Genomic DNA, 14,892 nt, shown 5'->3' with positions numbered 1-14,892 from the left:
GCCAAAGACGGCCCGAGCCGCGCCCCGCGCCCCGCCCCCCCCAGGTGCGCATGTGACCGCCCCGTCGCTTCCACCGCTCCCCGCCGCCGCTCCGCGGGGAGCACCGCCCACGTGCGCGCGCCCGCTCCTCCCAGCGGTTTTGTCCCTCCCGCGCCGCCGTACCCCGGCGCCGGCCCCGCCCCCCTGGGCCCCGCCCCTCCCCGGGATGGGGGGGGTACGAGGTGAGGAAGGGGCGCCGTGGCCGCGCGCATGTGCTCTGAGCGCTCGGGGCTGCGCGTGCGCACGGCGGGAGCGGCGCCGGTCGCTGCCCTGGGAGCGGGGTGTCATGGCGGCGGGCGCGGCAGCGGGGGGTGCTGAGGCGCTCGCCGCTTCCGTCCGGGACTTCGTGACCGGGCAGCAGGACGGCCGCGCCGCGGAGTTGGCGGCAGGTATCGGGCGGGGCCTGGGCGCGGCGGCGGGGTTGGGTGCGGGCACGGCGGTGGGGCAGGGCGCGAAGGTGTGGGACCTCGGGGCGGGGCTGCGTGCTGCGATGGCACGTGGTGCGGGTCAGGGCCTGCGCGGGGGGTGAGGCACAGCTGGGAGGTGGGAGTGGGGAGGGGGAGGAGGAGGAGGAGGATTAGGGGCTGTGGGGTAGGGTTGGGCCGGCAGCCAAGGCGAGGCGAGGTGAGGTGGGGTGGGGTGGGGTGGGGTGAGGTGAGGGGGTGCCGCGTAGATGCGAGGCTTCGGGAAGTGAGGATGTTGTAGCGCTGGGGAGAGGGTTAGGGTTTTGGAAGGCTGGCGCAGAGCACGGGATGAGGCTGGCTTGGGCCGGGGAGCGGGACTTGAGGGCACGGGGATGTGTGAGCTGATGGGAGCACAGGGCTGCAAGCCGTGGCACTGGGGGCATGGGCACAGCGGGAGCTGCTACTGCTGGTAAGGCAGCTCCCAGTCTTGCTGAGGTGCTGTGGGAGATGGCTGCTCTGGGACCTGTGCTCCCACGGCTCTTTCTGCAATTCCTCCTTCTCTGGCAAGACTTGAGGCGTTTGGTTTCCATGGGTGATTTCTGCCTGGAGCAACGATTTGGTAACTTTGTTATGCTAGGGAGTTTGTAGCTTCTGGAAAGTGGATTGTTAAGGGTAAGGTGGTGTGTTTGTGGATAGTGGCTTTGTCACACTTTGGAAAGTATTTGAGAGAGCAGATAGAGGCACAGAAAGGTAGCCTTCCAGCTGCTGTTGTCATCTGTGGTCATCTTACAGAAGTGCCCGGAGAAAGCTTTGTCTCTTCAAAGACCTACAAAGAGAAGAGCCGTCCCACAGCTCTCGTCAGCCATATGGCACTTGTGACAAAACCTGCCTTGAAAGGCGAGGGGGCTGGCAGGCGTCTTTGGCCCCTCTGACCCTGTATGGAGTCATGCATCAGAAAGTATTAAATTACAGCACGTATCCTTGAGTGAAAGGAAAGGTTTTTCCTAACCTCACCACCTTTTATGCAATTGTTGGAAGAAACACATTGATCTTCTTTTATGTGCTGCTGAGTGGTAAATTAAGTGTGACTTGACAGGTAGGAGAGGGACCTTGGTGCTGTCGCAGGCAGCTTGGGCTGCATAGGTCAGCGTGTGCCAGAGAAGGCTGAGTTTGTTTTTATTAAAACGTGGGGAGAGAGGGAGGGTGCTGTTAGAGAAATCCATCGTGCTCACTGGGGATTACTGTGCTCACATTTTAAGAGAGCCATGGAGACATAAGGAGGGGAAAGAGTACAGAAATGAGATGTGGAAGGATGGCATGTGAAAGGGAGGTGTCAGGGAAGGCTGATGGATTTCAAGTAAGAATACAGCAAAGTGTAAATTGCTTGCTTCTGTTTAGCCTCATGCTACAGGAACACGACCAGAGAAAGGCAGCCCTTCCAGTAAAGGGAGTATACTGGGATTCAGGGTGCACTATAACTGGTCCTGCTGGAGCTGAGCTCACACTTCAGCTGTGCTGTGCCCTGCTGCTGCTCTACGTGCTGCTGGGGCTGTGTGGTTCCCTCATGCATAGTGAAATTGGGCAGACCTCTGAGACCAGAGCGAGCTCACTGGAGCAGAGGGAGGGCGTTCATAGCCGCAAGAACATCGGTGGCTACTTGTGGCCAGATCATCACTCTTCAGCTCTTTCCTGTTGATGAGGTCACCAGCAGCTTTGTCTAGATACTGCATTCAGGTTTTGAAAATGCAGAGCAACTGAGTGCTCAGCTTGAGGGGCTGGTGTGTCTCAAACCTTTTGCAGTGTGGTGGAGGACAGAGGCATGAGCTTGCAGGAGCTGTGCTCTGGAACAAGGTGGTGGGATCCTAGGTGTGAGGGAGCACTCTGCTTTGTGCCCAAGCTCAGTGTCTGCTTGCTGCCATGCTTCTGTTGTCCTGCAAGAAGCTTTGCCAGCAGCTCACAGTCTCACTCGAGGCACCTCTTCTGCAGCCTGTGGCTGTCCGTTCTGCAGCCAGCTGGACCATCCTTCTTCCTTATGGCTCTCCTTCCTTGTTCTGTCCCTCTCCCTTCTGTGCCAAGTGGGACTGGAAGTGCTGTCTTTGGAGCCAGGGCTGCTTGCTGTCAGAAAATGTTGTCGTCCCTTCTTCCATACCTGGAAACCTCTCTCCGATGAAGAGCACAACTTAATACTGGAATTAACTGCTTTAGGAAGAGCCAATAAATTTTGGCAACAGCAGGATATACAAGCTGAGGCAAGGCCTGGGACAGCCTTTAGGCTTTCCGATAGGTGGGCACCCCACCAATTGTGTATGTGAGCCCTTAGCAGGGCAGAGGGGTGAATGCTCCTGGGCAAAGATGGTGACCAAAGGGACACAGAGCTGTTTTACTGAGTGGGTGTCACTCTGTGTCACTCTGGCTGTGGGGAGTAACAGAAGAGAAGCTGCTCTTCTGCCATGGCTTTTGTAGGATGCAGCAGATCTTCACCAAAGCCTCGTGGGGAGTGACTCTTCCCCCAGTTCAGTTGCAGGTGGTGAGTGAAGCAACCTGGCTGAGGTGTCTGAGTCAGAGCTGCACATACAACACAATGCTTGGACTGCTGGAGTGTACTTTAACCACAAAACCATATTTCTCCGCACTCTTTGCCTTGGAGGGAGTTTGTGCAGGTGTTGCTCAGTGTAGAGGTGATGGAAGCTGAGTGCTCGTTAGTGTCTGGGCTGTTTGGTTCAACCACCGCCTTGTTAAGTGCATGATTCCTTTTGTCCCCTAGGGAGCATCAGGGGAGCTGCCCTCTGCCACAGTGACAGTCTGGGAGTCTCTTTGGTTTACTCTCTTTATCTCTTTCCTCCAGGAGTGAAAGATGGAAGCTGGACTGTTCTGCAGCTTGTGGAAGCCCTGGGGTAAGGAAAGCTGTGTACACGTTACCCATCAAGTAAGGGTATTGCAGGGGAGATTCCCATAATAAGGGACAGTGAGAAGAAAAAGTGTGCATGCCGACAGCTTGTCCTATGCATGCTGCCTTCAGCACCACCAGGCACAAAGACACGCTGCAGGTGTGTTATCTGCTCACTGCATGTCACTCACCCAGGGTATGGGAGCCCTCTGGGAAAGGGCAGGGCTGGAGAGGCCCATAAGACTCTCCTGGGGCTGAGGAAAGGTGTTGTGGCATGCAGTGAGCTGCAGAGCACGTTGCAGCTGAGACTCCCTAGCAGGAGCTGCCTGACCACACAGTTGCACTGCTCCATGTCATGAGTTGACTGCTGCTCAGCTTTTACTTCTCTCTGAGCTGTCGTGGGCTGGGACTTGGGGAACTTCATTTCTTTCCAGCTTTGTCTGCCTGTAGGAGGCTTTGCCCTTTTTGATCCCTTGTGATCTTGGGAGCCTGACTTTTGGTCTCAGAGCATGGTGCAAGAGCAATTTCTTTGGTCTGACTTGACAAGAGGCCTCTTACCTTGGATGTATTGCTGTGTGAGGCCAGGTGTTTGTGAGCAGCATGGTCGGGGAGGAGGAGACTTCTCCTACCCCATGTGCCAGTTGGGCAGGACTGTGTTGCTGTCCCCCTGCCTGGAGAGCAGCTCTATTTCACATCTATAATGTCGTTGCTTGGGGTGCACTTCCTGTTTGGGTGTCCCTGCTCACATCAGGCCTCTTGGGTTTTTACCATGTGTGGGCTAGGTTCTGCCTGGAAAACACAGATCCCCGGATGCGAGGGCGAGGCATCCAACTGCTCTCACAAGTCCTACTTGAGTGTCACTCCTTGCTCCACGAGAAGGAAGGTAAGGGCTACTATGAATTCTGGAATGGCTGTGAGCAGGTTAGGGCCCAAGCCTGTACCCTGAAGGAGTCTAGCCTGCGTTTGGCAAAGGAATTGATTTAGCACAGTGGCAACTTTGTAAATGTCTCTCAAGAGTCAAAGTCCAAGGAGGATGTGGGGCCCCACATTGCAGCCTGTTTGCCACCCTCACAGCACAATTTGGGTTACTCCCTGAGTGTGTGAAGGCCGGCGCTGCAGCTGGTGCCCCTGGCAATGTGTGGGTGTTGTGCACCCAGGCATGCTCAGCGCTGCGTGGGAAGCCTCGGGGACACATCTGAATGTCAGAATCCTTGGGTTGTGATTCACTGCAGGAAAACCATCGTTCACAAAACGAGTCATGCTGCAGCCCTGAGGCCTGCCTAGGTTAACTCTGGGGGATCCCTGTGGCCTGGGGTGCAGGGGAGATCAGCATAAGGATGACAGTGGAGAAGAGGACTGGGATGAGACAGGAATATTCCCTGTATGTGTAAATAAGGAGAACGTTTGGCTGTGTTATATGCCTCTAAGCAGCTGGTTGGTAGCAAGGAAACCAAATAAGTGCTTCAGGAATGACTTGGGATGGGGGCTTTGCTGGTAGGTAGCTGAACCTGTGCCAGCAGGCTGGCAAGACCCAGGGGGAAGTAGTTGGTAGGTGAGGGATGAAAAGGAAGGGTGGAAGCTGAAAGTGCTTGGCTTGATGTTGATGATGCAAGTCTCGTACTGGGCAGGGCTGAGAGCAGCTGTGCAGGACTGCACAGAGCTACAGGTGTAGCTGGAGTCAGGTATGACTGTGGTTGGGATGGGGCAGCTCTAGAGGAACAAGTAGAGGTGGAGAGGTTTGAGAGAAGGCCTGGCAGTGTCAGGGGAGTGAGCTGGGTTTACAGCAGAGTCACCAGCAGCTCTGGAGTAAGGTGGGCAGAGTCAGTCCCTGGGAGGAGAGCCATCCCAGCCAGCCCATCTCCTTCGTGGCTCTCCTCACGCAGTCCATTTCTCAAGCACTGCGTCAGGGTGCCTCCCGGGGAGTGAGTTTCTGCAGCAGCTGTGGGTGCAGGATGCTGCCAGCCGGCTCTTCCAGTCTGCTTCCTGCTGCCCCTCCCCACGCTGGGCTGTGCAGGCGCCCATGGCCGTGACTCAGGGGCCAGGAACGTGTTGTGGAGCTGAGTGTGGGGGAGTCAGGGCTCCTGCTCCACCCCACAACATCCTGCAGCATCGGCCAACTGGCGTCTGCTGTTTCCCTGCCTGTGTCTGCACTCACGTGTCTGGACAGGCCAGGGCAAACACCTCGCAGGCAGCCCCAGCACTTGAGCTCCAGCAGTGGGTGCTGCTCTGCTGCGGTCAGACTCAGTGGGTTGCTCCACAGGGGGAGGGAGGAGTTGTGAGAGCCACGTGGGTGCACTCAACGGTGGCAGTTCCTCTCACAGTGGCGAATGGTGCATTCTCACTGTTCAGCCTGCAACTGTGACTCCAGGGGCTAACGAATTTTGGTATCTGTTTCTGACAGTGCTGCACCTGGTCCTGTTTTATGAGAACCGGCTGCAAGATCATCACCTCGTGATCCCCTCAGTGCTCCAGGGTCTCCGTGCACTGGTGAGCTCATACTCCCCTGGCTCACAGCATGAGGATGGCTGCAGGGTGATGCTGGGAGGAAAATGCAACTCATGGATATGAAGTGGTTGAAGCAGCTTGTGGAGCAGAGCCCAGCTAGGCTTACAGCTCTGTGGCATTGCCCTGCCTTGTGCTCCTGCTGTGCCTCCTGCAGGGGAGGAGAGGGTGCCATGACTTTCTGCTGTTTTGGGGCAAGGATTCTCTGGCTACCTTTGGGACAGCACTAATCACAGGTGGCTTTTCCTACCTGTCTGTGAGGGTGACAAACTCCCACTCGGGGTAGGAGAGGATCTTGCAAGTGGCTGCTGTACAGTCATCATTCCTATCGCTTTTCTCTTCCTATTCCCAGAGCATGTGTGAAGTGCTGGCCCCGGGGCTAGCAGTTTCTGTGCTCAAAGCCATCTTCCAGGAGGTACACGTGCAGGTGAGCGATGTGATTTCCTTCTCCCTATCTCTGTTTCATATTCTCCGTGTCTGGGGAAGATCTGCCAGCATTCTGCACCAGTGCAGTGTAGCACATCCTTCAGCAGCAATGCAGTGTTCCTGCAGAACTCAGAGCCAGCATGGCTCACTGCAGAGCAAGAGACAAAAGACAGATGAGGTTCCCATTTGGCCCCTGTCCTCTATTCTGGCAGCCTTATGAAGAGCATTTCCTTTGCTCTGTTCTCCAGACTGTTTAAGTGGCCCTAGTTCCCAAATTCTTCTCCATCTTGAGACTGTTTATTCTGGAAGGCATGGGCAGCATGTGTGGCCCAGGTGTGATTGTAAAAGTATATTCATTCAGTGATGAGCACAGTCAGTCGTGTTCAGGTGCAATTGGACAACCATATGCACACTCTCCACATGGTAAATGGGACCTACACACCAGAAAGCAGCAGTGGAGCTGTTGAGGAGTCCTGCCTGCTTCTCGAGGGCGTGTGTGTTCTCCTGGGTGGTGGGGTAGCAGTGCTGCCACGTATGGAGGCTTATTTTGATTCCTCTGCTCCTCCTTCCAGTCCCTTCTGCAGCAGGACCGCTACACAGTCTACAGCATCATCACCAACTTCATGGCCACCAGGGAGGAAGGTGAGAGGGCAGATGCCAGAGACACTCTGGGATTGTTTGGGCTAGGAAAATGGCTTGCTTTCTCCTGATCGGAGGGCTCTGTGGCACTGCCTGGAGAAAGCTGGAAGGGGCTGAGGCTGGAGAAACAGGGCTGATTTCATGCCATGTTGGTGAACTTGTTTGCCCTCCATCTTCTTTTTGCAGAGCTAAAGGGCCTGGGTGCTGACTTCACCTTTGGCTTCATCCAGGTGATGGATGGGGAGAAAGATCCCCGCAACCTGATGGTGGCCTTCCAGATTGTGCATGATCTCATTGTCAAGAACTATGCCCTGGGTGAGCCTGTGCCTGCTGTGCAGAACTGAATGGAGGACATGTTGCTTTTTTTTTTTTCAGCTGTTGGAGGGATGGCCCTTGGGGTATGAGCAGGACTGGGTTGTGTCTGACATGACTTAGGAGCTGTAGAGCCAGCCCGCCACAGGTTCAAGGCTTGGGATCTCTGTCCCTCTTGGTCAGCACCTCTGATCACCCTTGTCGTTATCTCCTTGCAGGTCCCTTTGTGGAGGAGCTGTTTGAAGTGACATCCTGCTACTTCCCTATTGATTTTACTCCAGTGAGTGAGTCTGCTGCATGCTATAGCCTGTTCTTTCGTTCTTTCTGGTGTTTTCTCAGGGTCTCATGTTCCCTCACAGGGAATGGAAGAAGAGGGTGGGCAAGAATCTTAGCCTGGGTACTGTTGTGTTGTTAGCTATAGTATCCAGGCTGGTGCCAGGCTGGCTGTAGAGACTGACATTGCTGTTGCCTTGCTGGATGGATATGAGGTGATGCAGCCTCAGCTGATGGCTGATCTGGGATGTTTCATGACCTGCTCTCTGTACTTCCCCTCCAGCCCCCCAATGACCCACACGGCATCCAGAGAGAAGATCTGATCCTTAGCCTCCGGGCTGTACTGGCCTCCACACCACAGTTTGCTGAGGTAGGTAGCAATTTGGGTTCTTGAGCACCACACCTGAGCACAGGCTGCGTTTTGTAATACTGCAACTCTGCAGGAAATAAACAACTGGGACCAGGAGCCTGCACAAGGGTACCCCTGTGTCCTGGTACTCCTTGTGTCCTGCCTGTCCCTGGGTCTGAAGGTGTGGAGGGTGCTGCCTGTTGCACGTTTTTCTCTACCTCTGCATCTCCTGGCAAAGGCTGAGCTTGCAGCCCTGCAGGGCCACGTGTAATGTGGTACAAAGAGCAGGATAAGTCTTAACCATCTCTTTCTGCAGTTCCTGCTCCCTCTGCTCATTGAGAAGATGGATTCAGACCTGCAAAGTGCCAAGCTTGACTCCCTACAGACTCTGGTAAGGAGTGATCACCACCCCCTTCAGCCTGCAGCTGGACAGTGCCAGTAGCAGCCAGTCACCTCCGAGCTCCTCTCCTGTATCTGGCAGCCAAAGACTCTCCCTTACAGAGCCTGGTTTACGATTTCCAGGATCGTAGTTAGGCCTGCATCACTCTTTCCTCTCTTCTTTGAGTGGTTCACGCAGTCCAGCTTGAGCCTGCCAGGGTGGGCAGCATCCCTGCTCTGTGTTTTACTGGCACTAATTTGATTTCCCCCCCCCCCACCCCCTCCTGGCTCCTTTTCACAGACTGCTTGCTGTGCCACCTATGGGCAGAAGGAGCTACAGGAATTCCTCCCCAGCCTCTGGTCATCCCTGCGCAGGGAGGTGAGTATTGCGGAGTCCCTAACAAATGTTCATGCACAGTTGGACTCCTCCTGAGCAGGAGTTCACAACCAAACCAGTAGAGCCCCATATCTCCCACCAGCCTCGACCTGTGGTCTTGGACAGTCCAGATGAAAAGTGCGGTTGGGGGAGCAGGCTACATCTACCAGGGTGTCTGTGGGGCTTGTTGGGTGTGCTTGTTTGAGGCACACAGGAAGCGATAATGGAGCCTGAGCCCTTTCAGCCCATGTTGGGAATGTGGAGCCTGTGGCTGGGGTCAGGACTGAGCTCAGCTTACCCCACGACATCTCCTGCAGGTGTTCCAGACAGCGAGTGAGAAGGTCGAGGCAGAGTGCCTCTCTGCATTGCACGCCCTTTCTGCTTGTCTCTCCCGTTCTGTGCTCAGCTCAGATGCCGAGGACCTGCTGGACTCCTTCCTTAACAGCATACTGCAAGGTAGCTGCCAGGGAGATCTGCCCTTCCCTGAACAGCCTGGCCTGTTGGCACTGCCAGACCTGCAAGCATCCTCCTAGCCAAAGGAGGTGGTCTGCCCTCATGTTCATCTTGAAGCCTGTTTCTTCTATTTCTGGCTTTCACAGCTAGTGTTGGCTTCTCCGAGGGAGTATTGTGTGTAGGAGGGAGGAGAGGAGGATACAGTAGGAAATACAAATTGAATGGAGTTGCTTCCCTCTGTGCTTGCACTGGGATGTCCAAAGCTTTGCTGTGTGGCTGGAGCTGGGGGCAGCAGCTCTGCCAAGGAGGCTGCACTGCAGCTCAGAGCTGTGTCCCAGCAGCACATCCAAGTCCAGATATCAGCTGTGCCCCGTACGTGAGACAGAGGCAGTTCTGCCAGTGTGGCTAACACCCAGCCTATCTCAGATTGCAGGCACCATCTGTGTGAGCCTGACATGAAGCTGGTGTGGCCAAGTGCCAAACTCCTGCAGGCAGCAGCAAGTGCATCCCTCCGCACTTACCACCGTCTCACCCGCAGCATCCTTCCCCTGCTGCTGGAGCAGTACAACAAGCATTCACAGGTGAGGGGCACCCTGGGCTCTGCAGTAACAGGCGACAAGGCTGAGTGCACCCCATGACTCTATCTAGCTTGGTGAGAGGAAGGGGACATCAGTCAAAGTGGGTGTCCTTCCCTGGCTGTGGGTGGGCACCCCTGTTAACCCCCTGGCCTTTTGGCATTGGGCTGAGATGTGGCAGTCACAGAGAGCTGGGTTACACCTTTGTATCCCTGCAGAGCAGCCAGAGAAGGACAATCTTGGAAATGCTGCTGGGTTTCCTGGAGTTGCAGCAGAAGTGGGGACATGTAGAAGAAGGTGAGGTTTGCTGGTCCTTCTGGAGGAACCCAGACTCCCTTAAGTGTGACCCTGGGGACTTCTGGCACTGCATTGCCTTCACCTTCCCTTATGCTGACAGGGAAGAAAAGCACATTGACTTGGGTGGCTGCGTGTGCAGCCTGCCCCAGGGATTTTATGTGGTTGGATGTGAACTGGCAAGGCCTCAGAAAGTGTCTGTCCGGTACTGTGGTGGTGGCTGTGCTGTGACAGCCAGATGCAGGTAGTGACTCCATGCTTCTTCTCCAGATGAGAGTGCCCTGCTGTCGCTCCAAGAGCCAGTTTGCTCTGTGGTATTCTCAGCACTCACAGATCCCAGTGTGCAGCTGCAGCTGGTCGGGATCAGGGCACTGACTGTCCTGGGCTCTCTGCAAGGTTGGTGCCTTACATCCCTTGGGGAGGCAGAGGGAGGTGTTGCCCTGCTCTGGGTGCTGTGGTCAGCTGCCTGTGCTGCAAGTGGATGCACAGGAGGAGTGGCAGCACTTCTTGGCCAGTCTATGAGCTCCAGGAGCACTTGATTTATCTTGCCTGCTTGTGCTGGGCACCTTGTATCTCTGGAGTTTGTGTGCTGCTGCATTGCTAATAGCCTGGACAAGAAGGGGGAAGGATGCTGGTCAGAACATCAGGATCTTATCCTTTGGCCAAGGGCACGATTCTTCTATGGCTCTTGTTCCAGGCTTCCTGTCTCCCTCTGAGCTGGAGCTGGTTGTAGATCATCTCGTCCGGCTCGCTCTGCATGAGGAAGATTCCCAGACCAGGTGAGTGCTGGGCTGACACTGTTCCAGTCACCCACACTCTGGGAAGAGGAACAAAACTGACTGCTACAGAGAGTGGCTTAGTCTGGGTGGAGGCAAAGGAACTGTGTAAACTTAGAGACCATGTGGGTGTAGAAGCAAAGGGATAAGCCAAGTGGTTTTTGGGATGGGAATTAGAAAGTCTGGGTCTGTCAAAGCAAGGGACTCTGTACTGCCAATAGGGTGAAAGAGTACTGAGAAATAGGTTTCTGGAGGTATGTTCTGGCCCAGATCTTTGCAGCTGGTGCACAAACAGCCCAGAGTATGCATTACTTACATCACCCCTCCTGCTCTCTTCCCTCCTGGCAGTGAAGCAGCGATGGAAGCAGCTGGATCTCTGGCCCCTGTCTACCCAAAAGTTTTCTCTGGGCGCATGGTGCCCAGGCTCGGAGAGGAGCTGCAGTCAGGTAGAGCTGGCAGCCTTGGAAAGGGATTAACTTCTGGTATTGGGGTGAAACAGTGGGGCTGTGCCACATGGTTCTCCTCACTGAGGATTTCCTAGCACATGTGCTGTGTTGGTGGCACAGAGAAGGCTGTGTCTGGGGAGTGCAAGCAGCCTGCACAGCTGAGACTGCCCTTGAGGAGCTGCCCGGTCATACACTGGACAGAGTGCCTTGGACTTGGCTTGTGCCGATCCTTTTGTGCTGCTACACTCCGGACTGAGCACTGCAGGGGGGCTGGGAGACATCCCAACACCCCTCTGAGGTGTATTTCCTCTTCAGAGCGGAAGGAGGATTGCTCCCGGGATCTCCGCTCCCTGCGGCAGCGCTGCCTGCAGGCCCTGGCAGCCGTGTCCACGCACACCAGCATCGTGAGGGAAACTGTCCCTGTCCTGCTGCAGCACCTCCAGAAGGTGCAGAAAGGTAACGGCTGGCAGCAGGGAGCTCTATGCAGTGCGACTGCAGGAGATGAGGAGGGAGGGCTGTGTCACCCTGGACCCCACTGTGTCCTGTAAATGGTGCCACGCACCTGGTTGCTGCCCTGGGGTGCTGGTGTGGATATGGGGGTGCAGCAGCAGCTTGATGTGATGCTGAACGTGCCTTGCAGGGAGCGAGGCTGGGAGTGCCCAAGACGTGGTCTGCGTGTGCCAGAGCCTGCACCGCGTGGCCTTGCAGTGCCAGCAGGACGCGGAGGGCTGCTGGTACTACCACCAGGCAGTGGTGCCGTGTCTGCTGGCTATGGCCGTGCAGGCTGCCACGCAAGGTAAGCGTGCGGTTGGAGCAAGAAAGGGAACGGCAGCAGTGTTCTGCGCTCCGTGGGCTCCCTCGTCCAGCAAAGAGCGCTGCTGCTGCCACCCAACGGCAAGCACGGGGCACTGCGGGCCCCGGCCAGAGGCAGAGCGGCGGTGCCCCATGACCGGCGTGGGTCGCGGGGCTGTGACTGCCTCTGGGCAGTGGCTGTGGGCTCCACCACGTCCCTTTCCACCTGCTGTCTGCAGAGAGCACCCACCCACTGGTGAGCAAGGCGCTGCTGGAGGAGGAGGTGCTGGCTGCCATGGTCCCTGTTATCAGTGCTGCCACCACTCACCTTAGCCCTGAGTGAGTAATGCTGGTGTGGGATGCTGGACACTGCCTCGTGGGGAAGGGCAGGCTGCGTCCCACTCTGCTGCTCCACGGAGGAGGTACTCGAGTTCTCTGGTGACATTCCCAGAGCAGCACATTGCGATGTCTCCTTTCTCTTAGGCTGGCTGCCCAGAGTGTATCTCATGTGGTGCCCCTCTTCCTGGATGGAGAGGTCTCCTTTCTGCCCCAAAACAGTTTTCCTTGCTCCTTCCAGCCCTTCGAGGTGTGTGGGGTGTCTTAATGGGGCAAGGACAGAGGATGTTGGCAGAGGCTGCCAACAAGGATCATGGTGATGTGGGTACTGTTCTTCCCCCACAGGATGGGGAGTGCTTGGAGCCACAGAGACGCCTAGTTGCCCTCCTCATGGCCTTTGTCTGTTCCTTACCCCGCAATGTAAGTCGGTGAGGAGAAGGGTAGAAAGGGCCCTGGCTGAGCACCATCCTGTCCAGATCCATAGCAAGCTCCATGGGCAGAGAAAGGGAGCAGCTGTGGACCTAGTTTGTAACATGCTCCCTGTCTCTCTTAGGTGGTAATTCCTCAGCAGGAACGGTTGCTCCGTGAACTGCTGGCACTGAGTTGCTCCTGCAACTGTCCCTTCACAGCTACCACAGCTTCCAAGTGCTTTGCAGGGCTGGTGAACAAGCACCCACCAGGTAAGGGGACTGGGCAGGTTGTGGGGGTCCCTGAACAGGGCTGTCAGGGAGATGGCTCAGCCTCCCCATTCTGTGTCCTCAGGGCAGCAGCTGGATGAGATCCTGCAGCTTGCAGTGAATAGGATGGAGCCTGGCCTCGCGGAAGGGCCTCACCGAATGCAGGCACTCACCCTGCTGCTCTGGGTAAGGCTTGCCTGCAGGTGGGAGGAGAGAGCCCCAGGGGCTGCATGGTGCTGACTGCTCTGTCTGCACAGGTGACGAAAGCCCTGGTGCTGCGCTACCATCCCCTGAGCTCCCATCTGACAGACAAGGTAGACAGCAGTGAGGGTGGGCACTCCTGAAGGAGCCTTCCCCCTCTCCCTGTTCTGGTCAGCACCCCAGGTTGCCGTGGCTCCCTTTTTCAGTGGTCTCTCCCTTGCAGCTGCTGGGCCTGCTGAGTGACACGGAGCTGGGCCCCACTGCAGCCGATGGCTTCTCCTTGCTCATGGCTGAGTCTCCAGACGTGCTGCACAAAGGCTGCCATGCTGACGTGCGCATCATGTTCCGCCAGCGCTTCTTCACTGACAACGTGCCCAAGCTGGTGAAAGGCTTCCATGGGGCTGGTGCCGGTGAGCAGCTGGCCCCAGCCTGGCCTCACCACCCAGTGCCCCCTTACCCTGAGGCTCTGAGCCAGCATCCCCTCCTTCCCCTTGCTGTTTGTAACCATCTCTGCCTGCCACAGATGTGAAGGCCAATTACCTGAAGGGTCTATCCCATGTGCTCAACCACCTTCCCAAGCCCGTGCTGGTGACAGAACTGCCCACGGTGAGAGCCAGCCTCAGTAGGGGACTGCGGCATTGCAGGCTGCGCAGCAGGGTTACTCACATCTCCTGTGTCCTCTCCACCCGCAGCTGCTTTCCCTCCTGCTTGAGGCCTTGTCCTGCTCTGACCGCGTGGTGCAGCTCTCCACTCTGAGCTGCCTCCAGCCGCTGCTGCTCGAAGCCCCCCAGATCATGAGCCTGCACATTGACACACTGGTCACCAAGTTCCTCAGCCTCACCTCCAGCCCCACCATGGTGCGTGCACCCCTGTCCTCTGCACTGCACACCCCTCTCCTGTGTTCCTGCCCCTTCCATCCCTCATTCCTGTCTGTTGTAGGCTGTCCGCATCGCTGCCCTGCGTTGTGCCCACGCGCTCACTAGCCTGCCCACGACGGTGGTAAGTGCTCCTGCCTCCTCCTTGTGCAAGTGGGTCCCAGCCCTGGCTGGGCCACTAGCACCCTAGGGGCTCTTACTGAGAGCAGTAGTTGTCCTTCAGCTGCTCCCATACAAGGCCCGAGTTATCCGGGCACTGGCCAAGCCTTTGGATGACAAGAAGAGGTTGGTACGGAAGGAGGCAGTAGCAGCACGAGGGGAATGGTGAGTGTGTGGCTGCAGCTGCAGGGGAGTTGGTGTATTTAGGATGTGGCTAATGGCAGTCTCTGTCTCCACAGGTTCCTGGTGGGGAGCCCGGGCAGGTGAGCGCCCTGCATCCCCTTCCTGTGTTTACTGACAATCTGACCAGGACCCTGTCCATGCCGCAAACCCAGCTTTCCTCAGAGCCCGGTACTGCCTGGAGCACTGGGGCTGGAGAATGGGGGCTGGCAGGCAGCACCTCCCCTGTGGCCCTTTCCTGGACCCCTGCCCCTCTTCTGTGCACCTAGCTGAGGGAAGGATCTGTGCTGCTTATGGCTTGCCTGTAGCCAGGGACACTGAGGGACAGATCTGACAAGTGTGAACTGCAAGGGCAGGCTTGCGCACACAGGTGCTGTGTGCAGCACCCCAAGTGTGAGAGGAATAAACTTGTCTGTTTTGGTAATGCCATGCAGGGTCTCAGTGCAGCCCAGGCTGGGACACCAGTGCTAGCTGTCACACAGCTGAGGGGGCTGGGTGCAGGCCCTTACTCCTCCTTGCAAGCTGGAATCATAGGACTCCCTC

The 14,892-nt window shown here is 56.6% G+C and overlaps 1 protein-coding gene across 1 annotated transcript; it reads left to right on the top strand.

The window, feature by feature from the left end:
- On the top strand, positions 192 to 14,776 carry MMS19 (MMS19 homolog, cytosolic iron-sulfur assembly component). Its single transcript, XM_021400153.1, has 31 exons — positions 192 to 428; positions 3,289 to 3,337; positions 4,113 to 4,213; positions 5,732 to 5,817; positions 6,185 to 6,259; positions 6,831 to 6,900; positions 7,084 to 7,212; positions 7,428 to 7,489; positions 7,766 to 7,852; positions 8,148 to 8,222; positions 8,511 to 8,588; positions 8,903 to 9,041; positions 9,465 to 9,619; positions 9,832 to 9,910; positions 10,178 to 10,303; positions 10,605 to 10,686; positions 11,032 to 11,129; positions 11,445 to 11,585; positions 11,770 to 11,925; positions 12,161 to 12,260; positions 12,405 to 12,507; positions 12,603 to 12,677; positions 12,811 to 12,937; positions 13,020 to 13,120; positions 13,192 to 13,248; positions 13,359 to 13,545; positions 13,659 to 13,741; positions 13,828 to 13,992; positions 14,075 to 14,134; positions 14,234 to 14,334; positions 14,409 to 14,776. Exons 1-31 carry the CDS (start codon positions 206 to 208, stop codon positions 14,434 to 14,436), a joined length of 3,198 nt encoding a protein of 1,065 aa, XP_021255828.1. The 5' UTR covers positions 192 to 205; the 3' UTR covers positions 14,437 to 14,776.

This window comes from Numida meleagris, chromosome 5, assembly GCF_002078875.1.
Source record: "Numida meleagris isolate 19003 breed g44 Domestic line chromosome 5, NumMel1.0, whole genome shotgun sequence".
Taxonomy (NCBI): domain Eukaryota; kingdom Metazoa; phylum Chordata; class Aves; order Galliformes; family Numididae; genus Numida; species Numida meleagris.
The sequence above is the reverse complement of the archived record's forward strand: the minus strand, read 5'-3'. Positions and strand labels throughout refer to the sequence as shown.

Excerpts from the sequence above, each read along its gene's own strand:
- MMS19 (XM_021400153.1), top strand. The coding sequence starts at position 206 with ATGGGGGGGGTACGAGGTGAGGAAGGGGCGCCGTGGCCGCGCGCATGT. Across the intron at positions 11,926-12,160 it reads CGTGCAGGCTGCCACGCAAG|AGAGCACCCACCCACTGGTG; the intron begins GTAAGCGTGCGG and ends TGCTGTCTGCAG. Across the intron at positions 13,546-13,658 it reads CTTCCATGGGGCTGGTGCCG|ATGTGAAGGCCAATTACCTG; the intron begins GTGAGCAGCTGG and ends TGCCTGCCACAG.